General features: G+C 47.4%; 1 protein-coding gene across 5 annotated transcripts in view; it reads right to left on the bottom strand.

Moving 5' to 3' along the window:
- Positions 1-16,274: 16,274 nt before the first annotated feature.
- The window catches only part of LOC112247029 (arf-GAP with Rho-GAP domain, ANK repeat and PH domain-containing protein 1), a 131,014-nt gene continuing 129,561 nt past the window's right edge, over positions 16,275-17,727 (bottom strand). For 3 of the 5 annotated variants that reach the window (XM_042296409.1, XM_042296410.1, XM_042296411.1), the window contains 2 exons: positions 17,635-17,669; positions 16,275-17,546 (listed from right to left, as the gene is read on the bottom strand). In XM_042296409.1, coding sequence (XP_042152343.1) covers positions 17,652-17,669 — 18 coding nt within the window. In that variant the 3' untranslated portion in view covers positions 16,275-17,546; positions 17,635-17,651. The remainder of the gene's footprint in view (positions 17,547-17,634; positions 17,670-17,727) is intronic. The other 2 variants (XM_042296408.1, XM_042296414.1) reach the window with 1 other exon arrangement.

Here is a 17,727-nt window from a genome sequence, read left to right as displayed (position 1 = left end):
TGACATATGGAGGAGGCTGGCTGACACAGGAGGAGGGTGGCTGGCTGACATATGGAGGAGGATGGCTGACATATGGAGGAGGCTGGCTGACATATGAGGAGGGAGGCTGACATATGAGGAGGGAGGCTGACATACGGCGAAGGGTGGCTGGCTGACATATGGAGGAGGCCGGCTGACAAATGGACTAGGGAGGCAGACTGACATACGGAGGAGGGTGGCTGGCTGACCTATGGAGGAGGGAGACTGGCTGACATATGGAGGAGGGAGGCTGGCTGACATATGGAGGAGGGTGGCTGACATATGGAGGAGGGTGGCTGACATATGGAGGAGGGTGGCTGACATATGGAGGAGGGTGGCTGGCTGACATATGGTTTAGGAGGCTGGCTGACATATCGAGGAGTGAGGCTGACATATGGAGGCTGGCTGACATATGGAGGAATGTGGCTGACATATGGAGGAGGGAGGCTGACATATGGAGGAGGCTGGCTGACATATGGAGGAGGGTGGCAGGCTGACATATGGAGGAGGGTGGCTGGCTGACACATGAAGGAGGGTGGCTGGCTGACACATGGAGGAGGTGGCTGGCTGACATACGGAGGAGGGTGGCTGGCTGACATACGGAGGAGGGTGGCTGGCTGACATACGGAGGAGGGTGGCTGGCTGACATACGGAGGAGGGTGGCTGGCTGACATACGGAGGAGGGTGGCTGGCTGACATACGGAGGAGGGTGGCTGGCTGACATACGGAGGAGGGTGGCTGGCTGACATATGGAGGAGGGAGACTGGCTGACATATGGAGGAGGGAGGCTGGCTGACCTATGGAGGAGGGTGGCTGACATATGGATGGAGGGTGGCTGACATATGGAGGAGGGTGGCTGGCTGACATATGGTTGAGGGAGGCTGGCTGACATATGGTTGAGGGAGGCTGGCTGACATATCGAGGAGCGAGGCTGACATATGGAGGAGGCTGGCTGACATATGGAGGAATGTGGCTGACATATGGAGGAGGGTGGCTGGCTGACATATTGTGGAGGGAGGCTGACATATGGAGGAGGCTGGCTGACATATGGAGGAGGGTGGCAGGCTGACATATGGAGGAGGGTGGCTGGCTGACACATGGAGGAGGGTGGCTGGCTGACACATGGAGGAGGGTGGCTGGCTGACATATGGAGGAGGGTGGCTGGCTGACACATGGAGGAGGGAGGCTGACATATGGAGGAGGGTGGCTGGCTGACATATGGAGGAGGGTGGCTGGCTGACACATGGAGGAGGGTGGCTGGCTGACACATGGAGGAGGGTGGCTGGCTGACACATGGAGGAGGGTGGCTGGCTGACACATGGAGAAGGGTGACTGGCTGACATATGGAGAAGGGTGGCTGGCTGACATATGGAGGAGGGTGGCTGGCTGACATATGGAGGAGGGTGGCTGGCTGACATACGGAGGAGGGTGGCTGGCTGACATACGGAGGAGGGTGGCTGGCTGACATACGGAGGAGGGAGGCTGGCTGACATATGAGGGAGGGTGGCTGGCATATGGAGGAGGGTGGCTGGCTGACATATGGAGGAGGGTGGCTGACATACGAGGAGGTTGGCTGACATACGAGGAGGGAGGCTGACATACGGAGAAGGGTGGCTGGCTGACATATGGAGGAGGCTGGCTGACAAATGACTAGGGAGGCAGACTGACATACGGAGGAGGGTGGCTGGCTGACCTTTGGAGGAGGGTGGCTGGCTGACCTATGGAGGAGGGAGGCTGGCTGACATATGGAGGAGGGAGGGTGGCTGACATATGGAGGAGGGTGGCTGGCTGACATATGGATGAGGGAGGCTGGCTGACATATCGAGGAGCGAGGCTGACATATGGAGGAGGGTGGCTGGCTGACACATGGAGGAGGCTGGCTGACACAGGAGGAGGGTGGCTGGCTGACATATGGAGGAGGCTGGCTGACATATGGAGGAGGTTGTCTGATATACGAGGACGGAGGCTGACATACGAGGAGGGAGGCTGACATTCGGAGAAGGGTGGCTGGCTGACATATGGAGGAGGCTGGCTGACAAATGGACTAGGGAGGCAGACTGACATACGGAGGAGGGTGGCTGGCTGACATACGGTGGAGGGAGGCTGGCTGACATATCGAGGAGGGAGGCTGACACATGGAGGAGGGTGGCTGGCTGACACATGGAGGAGGGTGGCTGGCTGACACATGGAGGAGGCTGGCTGACAAATGGAGGAGGGTGGCTGGCTAACATATGGAGGAGGCTGGCTGACATATGGAGGAGGGTGGCTGGCTAACATATGGAGGAGGCTGGCTGACATATGGAGGAGGGTGGCTGGCTAACATATGGAGGGTGGCTGGCTGACATATGAGGGAGGCTGGCTGACACAAGGAACATATATCACCCAGACAGAGAAACAGAGAACAAGGAACACGTAGTACCCAGACACAGAGAACAAGGAACACGTAGTACCCAGACACAGAGAACAAGGAACACGTAGTACCCAGACACAGAGAACAAGGAACACATAGTATCCAGACACAGAGAACAAGGAACACGTAGCACCCAGACAGAGAAACATAGGAGAAGCAACACGTAGCACCCAGACAGAAAAACACAGGAGAAGCAACACGTATCACCCAGACAGAAAAACACAGGAGAAGCAACACGTATCACCCAGACAGAAAAACACAGGAGAAGCAACACCCAGACAGAAAAATAGATATACATACATTAACATGGCTGCTCCAGCACTACATACATTAACATGGCTGCTCCAGCACTACATACATTAACATGGCTGCTCCAGCACTACATACATTAACATGGCTGCTCCAGCATTACATACATTAACATGGCTGCTCCAGCACTACATACATTAACATGGCTGCTCCAGCACTACATACATTAACATGGCTGCTCCAGCACTACATACATTAACATGGCTGCTCCAGTATTACATACATTAACATGGCTGCTCCAGTATTACATACATTAACATGGCTGCTCCAGCACTACATACATTAACATGGCTGCTCCAGCACTACATACATTAACATGGCTGCTCCAGCACTACATACATTAACATGGCTGCTCCAGCACTACATACATTAACATGGCTGCTCCAGCACTGCATACATTAACATGTATTGGGGCGGCAGGTAGCCTAGTGGTTAGAGCATTGGGCTAGTAACCGAAAGCTGACAAGGTAAAAATCTGTCATTCTGCCCCTGAACAAGGCAGTTAACCCACTGTTCCTAGACCATCATTGTAAATAAGAATTTGTTCTTAACTGACTTGTCAAGTTAAATAAAGGTTCAATAAATACATACATATGTTAGCTTGTAGTGACTTCCTCATTTCAGAGTGTATGCAGTGGTCATGTGTGTGATGTTCTCTAAGCACAGTTTCAGAAGCTGACCTCCAGGATTAGAAACAGAGATCCTTGGTCACGTCAGAGCTGGCAACCATCACAGAAACGCTCCAGGGGTTCAGCTCTGTTGAAGAGGTCTCTCTCTCTCTGTGTGTGTGTAGTGCTATGGCAGCAGCATAGTAGCTATAGTTCCTGCTCTTTCTATCCCTCGACATAACAAGTATTGGATATTTCACCTCTCTCTTCTCCTCGCTTTGCTTTTCTGTCTGTCAGCTAATAAGCAACCAGTGCCTGTTACTGGCCTGACACTGTGTGTGAGTGTGTGTTTATGTGAGTTTGAGAGGAAACCAATCTGTGTTGAAGGTAAGACTACTTCTGGGAAAGACTGTCTGCTTAATCAACCACAACACAATGTCAAAGATATGGAGTAGAGAGAAAGAATGAGATGGAGTGAGTAAAACAAAGAGAGAGAGAGAGGGAGAGGGGGAGAGAGGGAGAGAGTAAAATGAAGAAAGAGAGAGGGAGAGAGAGAGAGAGAGAGAGAGAGAGAAGAGAGGAAGAGAGAGAGAGAGAGAGAGAGAGAGAGAGAGAGAGAAGAGAGAGAGAGAGAGAGAGAGGGGGAGAGAGGAAGAGAGAGAGGAAGAGAGAGAGAGAGAGAGAGAGAGAGAGAGAGAGGGAGAGAGAGGAAGAGAGGGGGAGAGTAAAACAAAGAGAGGGGGAGAGGGAGAGAGTAAAACGAAGAGAGAGAGAGGGAGAGAGGGGGAGCATAGAGAGAGTCAGTGTTTGGGAAGCAAGAAGGAAGTACCTGCTGTGAGAGCAGCAGCCAGAGCCACATCACATACTGTGACACCAGGCTGGGAACGGAGACATGCCTGCCTGGCTGTGCTGTGCATCACACTGGTTCAAGGCCTCCATTCAATTACTTCTAATAGGCCATTCTAGGTCCTGCTCTTCCTTGTGCACACTGGAGTAAATTGTAACACAACTTGACTCTCTTTAGTAAACACCTATGAAATACTACTCACATTGTTAGCAAGTGTTAGCAAGTTAGCAGTTATCTGTGTAGCTCAAGTCAATTATTTTCCTTCAGTTTGCACATGATTTTTTTGTGGGCCTGCCTATTTTGTGTTGCCTCTTCTCCGAGCTCTGCTCATACATGTCGGATCTCTAATACGACCCCTTTTATCCCGGGTTCTGTCATTTTGTCAATTTAATATTTTCCAGAACGTGATCTCTCGGATTGTATACCGGTTTGATTGACAAAGGCCTGTGAATATTATGTAGGCCTAATGTTATGAGTGTTTCTAGATGTTTGTAGAGCCTGCATTTTATAAAGGTTTCAACCAGTTAGTCAGTTATATGGACCCCTGTTTGTTGAGATAATGGTTTTACCCAGTGGGTTTCTTAAGGTATTTCTACTTTGCCAGTGAGCTCTGAAGGGGAGAATATCCATGTGTATTTAAACTGTATTTTGTCCTCACAGTAGGCTACCCATGGCCTAATCTGTTTCCTAAGGCCAAATCCTGGTTTTGGATTATGTTCCGTTGGATTGAGCTTTCTTTGTAGAAATACATTTTTGTTCATTGTTTGTTTTTGTAAGTCCTTTTTGACAGTATTATTTAGGCGGTGTCTCTGTTCAACTGGCAGTATTATTTAGGCAGTGTCTCTGTTCAACTGGTAGTATTATTTAGGCAGTATTATTTAGGCTGTGTCTATGTTCAACTGGCAGTATTATTTAGGCGGTATTATTTAGGCGGTGTCTATGTTCAACTGGCAGTATTATTTAGGCGGTGTCTCTGTTCAACTGGTAGTATTATTTAGGCTGTGTCTATGTTCAACTGGCAGTATTATTTAGGTGGTGTCTCTGTTCAACTGGTAGTATTATTTAGGCTGTGTCTATGTTCAACTGGCAGTATTATTTAGGCTGTGTCTATGTTCAACTGGCAGTATTATTTAGGCGGTGTCTATGTTCAACTGGCAGTATTATTTAGGCGGTGTCTATGTTCAACTGGCAGTATTATTTAGGCTGTGTCTATGTTCAACTGGCAGTATTATTTAGGCGGTGTCTCTGTTCAACTGGCAGTATTATTTAGGCGGTGTCTCTGTTCAACTGGCAGTATTATTTAGGCTGTGTCTATGTTCAACTGGCAGTATTATTTAGGCGGTGTCTCTGTTCAACTGGCAGTATTATTTAGGCGGTATTATTTAGGCGGTGTCTATGTTCAACTGGCAGTATTATTTAGGCGGTGTCTCTGTTCAACTGGTAGTATTATTTAGGCTGTGTCTATGTTCAACTGGCAGTATTATTTAGGTGGTGTCTCTGTTCAACTGGTAGTATTATTTAGGCTGTGTCTATGTTCAACTGGCAGTATTATTTAGGCGGTGTCTATGTTCAACTGGCAGTATTATTTAGGCTGTGTCTATGTTCAACTGGCAGTATTATTTAGGCGGTGTCTCTGTTCAACTGGCAGTATTATTTAGGCGGTATTATTTAGGCGGTGTCTATGTTCAACTGGCAGTATTATTTAGGCGGTGTCTCTGTTCAACTGGTAGTATTATTTAGGCTGTGTCTATGTTCAACTGGCAGTATTATTTAGGTGGTGTCTCTGTTCAACTGGTAGTATTATTTAGGCTGTGTCTATGTTCAACTGGCAGTATTATTTAGGCGGTGTCTATGTTCAACTGGCAGTATTATTTAGGCGGTGTCTATGTTCAACTGGCAGTATTATTTAGGCGGTGTCTCTGTTCAACTGGCAGTATTATTTAGGCGGTGTCTCTGTTCAACTGGCAGTATTATTTAGGCGGTGTCTCTGTTCAACTGGCAGTATTATTTAGGCGGTGTCTCTGTTCAACTGGTAGTATTATTTAGGCAGTATTATTTAGGCTGTGTCTATGTTCAACTGGCAGTATTATTTAGGCGGTATTATTTAGGCGGTGTCTATGTTCAACTGGCAGTATTATTTAGGCAGTATTATTTAGGCGGTGTCTATGTTCAACTGGCAGTATTATTTAGGCGGTATTATTTAGGCGGTGTCTATGTTCAACTGGCAGTATTATTTAGGCGGTGTCTATGTTCAACTGGCAGTATTATTTAGGCTGTGTCTATGTTCAACTGGCAGTATTATTTAGGCGGTGTCTCTGTTCAACTGGCAGTATTATTTAGGCGGTGTCTCTGTTCAACTGGCAGTATTATTTAGGCGGTGTCTCTGTTCAACTGGTAGTATTATTTAGGCGGTGTCTCTGTTCAACTGGCAGTATTATTTAGGCGGTGTCTCTGTTCAACTGGCAGTATTATTTAGGCGGTGTCTATGTTCAACTGGCAGTATTATTTAGGTGGTGTCTCTGTTCAACTGGCAGTATTATTTAGGCGGTGTCTCTGTTCAACTGGCAGTATTATTTCGGCGGTGGTCTATGTTCAACTGGCAGTATTATTTAGGCGGTGTCTATGTTCAACCGGCAGTATTATTTAGGCGGTGTCTATGTTCAACTGGCAGTATTATTTAGGTGGTGTCTATGTTCAACTGGCAGTATTATTTAGGCGGTGTCTATGTTCAACTGGCAAAAAATGTATGACAGCAGACGACAGCCCACACACACATTCTCTCTGTGTCAGCCCGCCCTACAGCGCCTGTGTCCTCAGTGGAAATGGAGCTAGTGACGAGGCCCTCTCTCTTTGTCAGACCACAGGTCTGCCAGGACACCAGATGTGACACAAACACACACACAAACAGCGACTCACAAAATCACACACACACAAACATACTCTCTCACATCACACTCTGCAGGACCTTTGACCTCTTCTTCCTCTCTTCCTCTGCCCCCAATCCCATTCTCTCTCTTCCCCCAATCCCATTCTCTCTCCCTTCCTCTGCCCCAATCCCATTCTCTCTCTTCCCCCAATCCCATTCTCTCTCTTCCTGCCCTCAATCCCCTTCTCTCTCTCTTCCTCTCTCTCTCTTCCCCAAATCCCCTTCTCTCTCCCTCTTCCTCTCTCTCTTCCCCAATCCCATTCTCTCTTTGTCTGCCCTCAATCCCCTTCTCTCTCTCTTCCCAAACCCCATTCTCTCTCTCTTCCCCCCCAATCCCATTCTCTCTTTGTCTACCCCCACTCATTCTCTCTCTCTTCCTCTCTCTCTTCCCAAACCCCTTCTCTCTCTCTTCCCCAATCCCATTCTCTCTTTGTCTGCCCCCAATCCCATTCTCTCTCTTTCCTCTCTTTGTCTGCCCCCAATCCCATTCTCTCTCTCTTCCTCTCTTTGTCTGCCTCCAATCCCATTCTCTCTCTTCCCCAATCCCAGTCTCTCTCTTCCCCCAATCCCATTCTCTCTCTTCCCCCAATCCCATTCTCTCTCTTCCTGCCCTCAATCCCCTTCTCTCTCTCTTCCTCTCTCTCTTCCTCTGCCCCAATCCCATTCTTCCTCTTCCCCCAATCCCATTCTCTCTCTTCCTGCCCCAATCCCATTCTCTTGTTCTTCCTCTCTGTCTGCCCCCAATCCCATTCTCTCTCTTCCCCCAATCCCATTCTCTCTCTTCCCCCAATCCCATTCTCTCTTCCTCTGCCCCAATCCCATTCTCTCTCTTCCCCCAATCCCATTCTCTCTCTCTTCCTGCCCTCAATCCCCTTCTCTCTCCCTCTTCCTCTCTCTCTCTTCCCCAATCCCATTCTCTCTTCCTCTGCCCCCAATCCCATTCTCTCCAATCCCATTCTCTTTGTTTTCCCCCAATCCCATTCTCTCTTTGTCTTCCCCCAATCCCATTCTCTCCAATCCCATTCTCTTTGTTTTCCCCAATCCCATTCTCTCTTTGTCTTCCCCCAATCCCATTCTCTCTCCAATCCCATTCTCTCTTTGTTTTCCCCCAATCCCATTCTCTCTTTGTTTTCCCCCAATCCCATTCTCTCTCCAATCCCATTCTCTCTTTGTCTTCCCCCAATCCCATTCTCTCTCCAATCCCATTCTCTCTTTGTTTTCCCCCAATCCCATTCTCTCTCTCTTCCCCAAATCCAATTCTCTCTTTGTCTTCCCCAAATCCCATTCTCTCTCTCTACCCCCAATCCCATAAACTCTTCCTCTCTTTGTCTTCCCCAAATCCCCTTCTCTCTCTCTTCCCCAATCCCATTCTCCCGTTGTCTTCCCCCAATCCCATTCTCTCTTCCTCTCTTTGTCTTCCCCAAATCCCCTTCTCTCGCTCTTCCCCAATCCCATTCTCTCTTTGTCTTCCCCCAATCCCATTCTCTCTCTCTTCCCCCAATCCCATTCTCTCTCCAATCCCATTCTCTCTTTGTCTTCCCCAAATCCCCTTCTCTCGCTCTTCCCCAATCCCATTCTCTCTTTGTCTTCCCCCAATCCCATTCTCTCTCTTCCCCCAATCCCATTCTCTCTCCAATCCCATTCTCTCTTTGTTTTCCCCAATCCCATTCTCTCTTTGTTTTCCCCCAATCCCATTCTCTCTCCAATCCCATTCTCTTTGTTTTCCCCCAATCCCATTCTCTCTCTCTTCCCCAAATCCAATTCTCTCTTTGTCTTCCCCAAATCCCATTCTCTCTCTCTACCCCCAATCCCATAAACTCTTCCTCTCTTTGTCTTCCCCAAATCCCCTTCTCTCTCTCTTCCCCAATCCCATTCTCCCGTTGTCTTCCCCCAATCCCATTCTCTCTTCCTCTCTTTGTCTTCCCCAAATCCCCTTCTCTCGCTATTCCCCAATCCCATTCTCTCTTTGTCTTCCCCCAATCCCATTCTCTCTCTCTTCCCCCAATCCCATTCTCTCTTCCCATTCTCTCTTTGTCTGCCCCCAATCCCATTCTCTTCCTCTCTTTGTCTGCCCCAATCCCCTTCTCTTCCTCTCTTTGTCTGCCCCAATCCCTTTCTCTCGTTCTGTCTCTCTTACTAGTCCAACGCTCTAACCACTAGGCTACCCTGCCGCCCCAACTGAATTAGGGTGTGCAGGGTGACTGGTCTGCTGTACTGTAGTTTAGTAAAGCCAACTTGACATTTGCTCAGTACATTGTTTTCACTGAAGCAATGTAGGTGTCTGTTGTTAATGATAATGCAAAGGATTCTCGCTCTCTCGGCACATAATCGTTTAACACAACTGAAACCATTATTCTAAAAGCCACCATGTGTCTGGGTCCACGAATGTCCCTAGGCTGTCACAGAGCCCGTGGACTTGGGGGTATGACAGTCTGCTGTGTGTTTGTGGAATGGAATGTTCTCCTTCTCTCAAAATGCACCACACAACAGAAACAGGAAATAATTAGCATAGAAATAGCTTTCTCCTCAGCTAGACACACTGTCACATTGGCGGGAGAGAGGGCTGCTAGGTGGGTGCGTGAAAAGACAGGAGTACGCTTAACGTCGAACGTTACGAGGTGTGTGTGTACGAGAGGAAGAGGAAGCAGGAGTGGTGCTGAGGGGAAATCTGAGCCCAATCTCAACCTCACATTCTCAGATAAAAGGTGCTCTCTAGAACTTAAAAGGCTTCTTTGGCTGTCCCCATAGGTTAACACTTGAAGAACCCTTTTTGGTTCCAGCTAGAACCCTTTGGGGTTCCATGTAAAACCCATTCCAGAGTTCTACATGGAACCAAAAAGGGTTCTCCTGAGGAAAGCCGAAGAACCCTTTTTTTCTAAGAGAGTCTCTTCAACTACGAGTCTTTTTCAGAATATTTATTTCTATGCATTCTGCTTCATACAGAACATAGCTGTTTTCCTCCTGTGCTACATAGCTGTTTTCCTCCTGTGCTACATAGCTGTTTTCTTCCTGTGCTACATAGCTGTTTTCTTCCTGTGCTACATAGCTGTTTTCTTCCTGTGCTACATAGCTGTTTTCCTCCTGTGCTACAAAGCTGTTTTCTTCCTGTGCTACATAGCTGTTTTCCTCCTGTGCTACATAGCTGTTTTCCTCCTGTGCTACATAGCTGTTTTCTTCCTGTGCTACATAGCTGTTTTCCTCCTGTGCTACATAGCTGTTTTCTTCCTGTGCTACATAGCTGTTTTCTTCCTGTGCTACATAGCTGTTTTCTTCCTGTGCTACATAGCTGTTTTCCTCCTGTGCTACATAGCTGTTTTAATAGTCATTGCAAAAGTCATGTCAACAGTGTTGTAACAATATTTTAGATTTTATCAGGTAAGTTGACTGAGAACACGTTCTCATTTACAGCAACGACCTGGGGAATAGTTACAGGGGAGAGGAGGGGGATGAATGAGCCAATTGTATACTGGGGATTATTAGGTGATGGTTTGAGGGCCGGATTGGGCATTTAGCCAGGACACCAGGGTTAACACCCCTTCTCTTACGATAAGTACCATGGAATCTTCAATGGCCTCAGAGAGTCAGGACACCAGGGTTAACACCCCTACTCTTATGATAAGTACCATGGGATCTTCAATGGCCTCAGAGAGTCAGGACACCAGGGTTAACACCCCTACTCTTATGATAAGTACCATGGAATCTTCAATGGCCTCAGAGAGTCAGGATACCAGGGTTAACACCCATACTCTTATGATAAGTACCATGGGATCTTCAATGGCCTCAGAGAGTCAGGACACCGGGGTTAACACCCCTACTCTTACGATAAGTACCATGGGATCTTTAATGACCTCAGAGAGTCAGGATACCAGGGTTAACACCCCTTCTCTTACGATAAGTACCATGGGATCTTTAATGACCTCAGAGAGTCAGGACACCAGGGTTAACACCCCTTCTCTTACGATAAGTACCATGGGATCTTCAATGGCCTCAGAGAGTCAGGACACCAGGGTTAACACCCCTTCTCTTACGATAAGTACCATGGGATCTTCAATGGCCTCAGAGAGTCAGGACACCAGGGTTAACACCCCTTCTCTTACGATAAGTACCATGGGATCTTTAATGCTGCTGCTGTGGTATTTCACCTATGATCATACATTTGGCAGGAAGTTAGGAAGTGCAGCTCAGTTTCCACATGTTGTGGGTCTACGGCGGTCTTTTTCAACAGCAAGGCTATGCTCACTGAGTCTGTGTCAACGCCTTCATTCTCTTGTCAGTCACAGTGGTCAAGTATCCTGCCACTGTGTACTCTCTGTTTAGGACCAAATAGTGTTCCAGGTTTCTTTTTTTTCAACCTTCCATAACAAAGCCATCACCTACAGAGAAATGAACTTAGAGAAGAGTCCCCTAAGCAAGCTGGCCTTGGGGCTCTGTTCACAAACGGAGCCTCAGGACTGAAACACAATTAGTCCAAACCAAAAGATCTCTCTGTAGGTGATGGCTTTTATGGAAGGTTTGGGAATCGCTTCCTTTTAGGTGGTAGTAGAATTTAACGGCTCTTTTCTGGATTTTGATCATTAGTGGGTATCGGCCTAGTTCTGCTCTGCATGCAGAAGATCTAGGTGCTGCTGTAGGTCCTCCCTGGTTGGGACAGGAGCATCAGATCATTAGCAAACAGTAGACATTTGACTTCAGATTCTAGTAGGGTGAGGCCGGGTGCTGCTGAATGTTCTTGTGCCCTCGCCAATTCGTAATTATATGTTGAGGGTGGGGCTTAAGCTGCATCCCTGTCTCACCCCCCGGCCCTGTGGAAAGAAATGTTTGTTTTGTGCCCATTTTAACCACACACTTGTTTGTGTACATGGATTTTGTGTTTCCACCCCCCCCCCCCACACCACTTTACATCAATTTGTACAGCAGACCCTCATGCCAAATTGAGTCAAAAGATTTTGAAATCAACATGAGAAGACTTTGCCTTTGTTTGTCAATTAGGGTGTGCAGGGTGAACACGTGGTCTGTCGTACGGTAATTTGGTAAAAAGCTAATTTGACATATGCTCAGTACATTGTTTTCACAGAGGAAAAAGTATGATTCTGCTGTTAGGAAAATCCTCTGTATTATCAAGGTTGCTGTTGACGCATATCTCCGGAAGTTATTTTTGGTGTCAAATTTGTCTCAACTTTCATGGATTGTTTCTCTACAAGTATTTGCTCTGGTTATAATTTTAAAGGCTAAAGTGTTGCATCATCCCTCTTCTCGCTGGCACGCACGCACGCACGCACGCACGCACGCACGCACGCACGCACGCACGCACACACACACGCACGCACGCACGCGATTGTCATGCATTCATGCATGTGACACATCATAGGGTCTCTCAGCAGGAGGAAAGAGACGGTCATGACTCACACTAAAAAACACCTGCTAATTGAATAAACTGAAATGTTCTCCATCAGGACGACAGACAATAAGAGAAACACAGAGGGAGAGTAAGCGTTAGGGAGAAGAGAGGTGACACGGAGGCTTTTACCCCAGCAGAGGAACACTAATGAGAGAGCAGACTGGCCTGCATGATCCAGTTGGTGTATGATATATAGGTGGGGAGACCAGCATTAGTCTTGTCTACCAACCGTGTATCTACACATAGTTTGGGCCGTTTATCTGCTAAAGGAGAGAACACCTACAAGTTCCTAGAGCCTGTCAGTTGGAGCAATGATTACTGTCAGTACATGCTAGTCACACGCACAAACACAAGCTTCAGTCAGAGAGAGGCAGACTGACCTTCAGTCAGAGAGAGGCAGACTGACCTTCAGTCAGAGAGAGGCAGACTGACCTTCAGTCAGAGAGAGGCAGACTGACCTTCAGTCAGAGAGAGGCAGACTGACCTTCAGTCAGAGAGAGGCAGACTGACCTTCAGCATCTTTAGCATGACTCATCTCTCATTAGACCGGTCTCCTCGGCTCCCCTCTCCTTCCCTCCACTCTCTCTTTCCCCTTCATCACATGTACAGTACATTTACATTTGTCATTTTAGCAGATGCTTTTATTCGGAGCGACTTGCAGTAAATGAGGGGGGGAAAAAATCCTTAACAAAACGGCTATCAGCAAATCAGTGCTATTAAGGATAAGTGTTAATGCAACACAAAGGAAGGAGTCCGGTCCACTGAACCATTCAGTTACAGACAGGCAGTGGAACTAAACAAGCTGTTCCCTCTAACCCCAGAAAGTCAAAATGACTTCTCTCACCTCTCCTTTAGTGCCTGCTGAACGGATCAGTTACACAACCCGGAGCAAAGTGAGTCTGCAGATAAAGTGGAGAGCTGGAGGGAAGGGTTGCCATGGGGATGGCTTTCTGAAGAGCTCTTTCTGAAGAGCTGTAATTGGTGATGGGTGGGTGGCGGGGTCAGTCAGACAACCTGGCGAGACACGACTCACACTTAGCGAGACACGACTCACACGGGACTTTGAATCAGTCAGTTTTGGCCGGTCTACAGTGTCCTCTGTGCCCATCTCTACTCCCACCCCCATCTCTTCATTCTCTGCTGAAGCAGAATGGCTCATCGCTAGGTAGGACAAGGTGTTTTAATCAGAGCTATTGAAGGTGTTATTTTCTCCAGCTGAGACATGATACTGTACTGTGTGTGTTCTGCTTTATGGACATGATCAGCCTGGAACAGATTTACCCATCTCTGGAACAGGTTTACCCATCTCTGGAACAGGTTTATCCATCTCTGGAACAGGTTTACCCATCTCTGGAACAGGTTTATCCATCTCTGGAACAGGTTTACCCATCTCTGGAGCAGACATGGTGTAGGTTTACCCATCTCTGGAACAGGTTTACCCATCTCTGGAACAGGTTTACCCATCTCTGGAACAGGTTTACCCATCTCTGGAACAGGTTTTTACCCATCTCTGGAACAGACAGGTTTACCCATCTCTGGAGCAGGTTTACCCATCTCTGGAACAGGTTTACCCATCTCTGGAGCAGACATCTCTGTGTAGGTTTACCCATCTCTGGAACAGACACTCTGAACAGGTTTACCCATCTCTGGAACAGACAGGTTTACCCATCTCTGGAACAGCAGGTTTACCCATCTCTGGAGCAGGTTTTTACCCATCTCTGGAACAGGTTTACCCATCTCTGGAACAGGTTTACCCATCTCTGGAACAGGTTTACCCATCTCTGGAACAGGTTTACCCATCTCTGGAACAGACACCGTGAAGGTTTACCCATCTCTGGAACAGACACCGTGAAGGTTTACCCATCTCTGGAGCAGACATGGTGTAGGTTTACCCATCTCTGGAACAGACACCGTGAAGGTTTACCCATCTCTGGAACAGGTTTACCCATCTCTGGAACAGGTTTACCCATCTCTGGAACAGGTTTACCCATCTCTGGAACAGGTTTACCCATCTCTGGAACAGACACCGTGAAGGTTTACCCATCTCTGGAACAGACACCGTGAAGGTTTACCCATCTCTGGAACAGACACCGTGAAGGTTTACCCATCTCTGGAAATGAGCATCATTTGAACTGGTAGTTGTCTGGATTACAAGTTGATGTGTAGATCAGTGTGTCTGTGCAGGGCCTCAGTCAGGTCCATCAACAGAGGGTTCTGAGCTTTAATCTTCCATGATGATTTCAATTGACCAACGTTGGTCTTCCAACCTGACAGCACTACAGCTGGTGCCCCATGGCTGTACACAGAGGAGCTACACAGGGAAATGTCACGACTAGACACTTGCATACACAGACACGGACACACTAAGACGTACACACACATACACACTGATGCAGGCCTGCTGGTTCTCCTGTGTGTGCCTGTGGTGCAGGGTGACCCGTTTGTGTCGGCTCGGCTCAGGACGACGAGAGGAGAGCTGGTGGAACACACACACACCTCTGCAGGCTTCATTTTGCGGCTGAGGAGTGACATTGCCAAGAAAGCCACAGGACTTGGGAACAGCACAATGTGTGAGAGAGAGAGACAGTGCATGTGTGTCACAGCTTTATGAATGTCAAATAAAAAGCATGTCTGTTAAATGTGTCCAAGACAGAATGCTGAATGACTAACGTGATGGAGTAGAACTACAGGTCAGCATCTACCTTTACATTGGAGTCATTTAACAGACTCTCTTAACCAGAGAGACTAACAGTAGGGAGTCATTTAACAGACTCTCTTATCCAGAGAGACTAACAGTAGGGAGTCATTTAGCAGACACTCTTATCCAGAGAGACTAACAGTAGGGAGTCATTTAGCAGACTCTCTTATCCAGAGAGACTAACAGTAGGGAATCATTTAACAGACTCTCTTATCCAGAGAGACTAACAGTAGGGAGTCATTTAGCAGACACTCTTATCCAGAGAGACTTACAGTAGTGAGTCATTTAGCAGACACTCTTATTCAGAGATGGGCACAATTTGGGTTGTCATTCAGTAGTGAGTCATTTTGTCATTCAGAGAACAGATGACTCACTTAAACAGTCATTCAGAGAACAGATGACCAGTAGATGGGCACTCATTTAGAGAACAGACACTCTTGTTTTGTCATTCACAGATGTTCAACATATTCAGAGAACAGATGACCACAGGTAGATGGGCAGATATGGGTTGTCATTCAATGACCACGAAACAGTTGGGTTGTCATTCAGAGAACAGATGACCACGGGTAGATGGGCACTATGGAAACAGTTGGGTTGTCATTCAGAGAACAGATGACCATGGGTAGATGGGCACTATGGAAACAGTTGGGTTGTCAGAGAACAGATGACCACGGGTAGATGGGCACTATGGAAACAGTTGGGTTGTCATTCAGAGAACAGATGACCACGGGTAGATGGGCACTATGGAAACAGTTGGGTTGTCATTCAGAGAACAGATGACCACGGGTAGACGGGCACTATGGAAACAGTTGGGTTGTCATTCAGAGAACAGATGACCATGGGTAGATGGACACTATGGAAACAGTTGGGTTGTCAGAGAAGAGATGACCGCGGGTAGATGGGCACTATGGAAACAGTTGGTTTGTCATTCAGAGAACAGATGACCACGGGTAGATGGACACTATGGAAACAGTTGGTTTGTCATTCAGAGAACAGACGCAGAGGAAAGAATGGAATGGTTGTAGTGTCAGAGGGTGCAACATATTTTCACACACACAGATCCAAATAACATTGACTTTATTTATTGAAATTCATACCTACAGTTACCATCTGAAGAACTGCAGAATTTACAAAAGTTACTTTCACTTAGATACAGTTATAAGACAGAGGCAGGTTAAAGCTGTCATGTTACAGTTAATATGATGATTGAGAGTGTTAGGTTCACATTAATGAGAATACACCACTTGTGCGTGTTGTTGCGTCCCCAGAAAAGTTTTTTTCTGACCAGACAGTCACACTAGCCTTGTGAAACCAGACTCATCACTGTGCTCACATTTAGTTTTTACTGAATTGAAACAGAATGTGAGCTCAGGAGATCAGGCTGGTTAACCACACGGTCAGGTGTTAATTAATGCTCTCCTTACGGACTCCTCCACATTTCATCACTGAACTAGGAATGTAGTTCTGACTGAAACATTTATTAAAGTGTACAGAGTAGCAGACAGGAAGGACACCACAGTCTTAGACAAATGGTAAACAGAGTGAGCACTTCTTTCCTTGCCCCAAAAACAGTTATGAGGGCCTGTGTGTGTGTGTGTGTGTGTGTGTGTGTGTGTGTGTGTGTGTGTGTGTGTGTGTGTGTGTGTGTGTGTGTGTGTGTGTGTGTGTGTGTATATATACAGGTTTGGCCTAGAGTTGGGAGTAATGACGTCACTACATAAATCAACTTGGACACGTCTCTATGGCTCCCTCTTGACTAGTGGAACCAACTTAATGTTGAATAATGGTCATGGTTGTCCCCCTTACTTTCATATGCTGCTCCCTCTGCTGGAGAAATAAATAATTACACAAGTCTAGAAAACAGGGAAGGAGAACACTGGGGAGTGGGGTGAACACTTTATAGATGGGGGAGTCTCAGAGAGGTGTGGATGTGGGGGAAAGTTAAAAACAGGGAGATCGACATGGTTAGAGGAAGGGATAGAGTTATTATGGGACATATGGGGACCAGAAGGCTGGATTGCCAGTGAAGATCATTCCATTATCTCCCACCTGTCACAGGTTCTCCAGGCCTCTCAGAGAGACACAGTCTGTACTGTCAGGCTGCTCCGGTAACCGTCTGTGTTCTAGGTCTGTCCCTCCCTCAGTCTATACCAGGAACGTCTTCCAGGCCCTCCATGTATCCCAGGGTGCACTGCAGTTGTAAAAGGCACTGTGGTAGCAGTCTCTCTCAATCCTCATGACACACCTGCTTCCCCTGCTTAGAGGTCCAGTTTATAGGCATTACTGGAATGTTCTGAAGAGTTTGTGGGTTCTATAGCTGGTGGTCTCTCCCCTATGAAACACACACGGACGATTAGATAACCACACACGCACTCTTACACATTACGCACTCTAACAAACATTAGATAATGATGTCTCACCTTGTCTGGCCCCATTATCAGACATCTCTAAAGAGCTGAGAGACAGAGGGATATAGAGAGAGAGGTGGGGTTGGAGGGGGACAGAGAAGGGTG

Source organism: Oncorhynchus tshawytscha, linkage group LG13 (assembly GCF_018296145.1).
Source record: "Oncorhynchus tshawytscha isolate Ot180627B linkage group LG13, Otsh_v2.0, whole genome shotgun sequence".
NCBI classification, from domain to species: Eukaryota; Metazoa; Chordata; class Actinopteri; order Salmoniformes; family Salmonidae; genus Oncorhynchus; species Oncorhynchus tshawytscha.
This window is presented reverse-complemented; position numbering and strand designations above follow the sequence as displayed.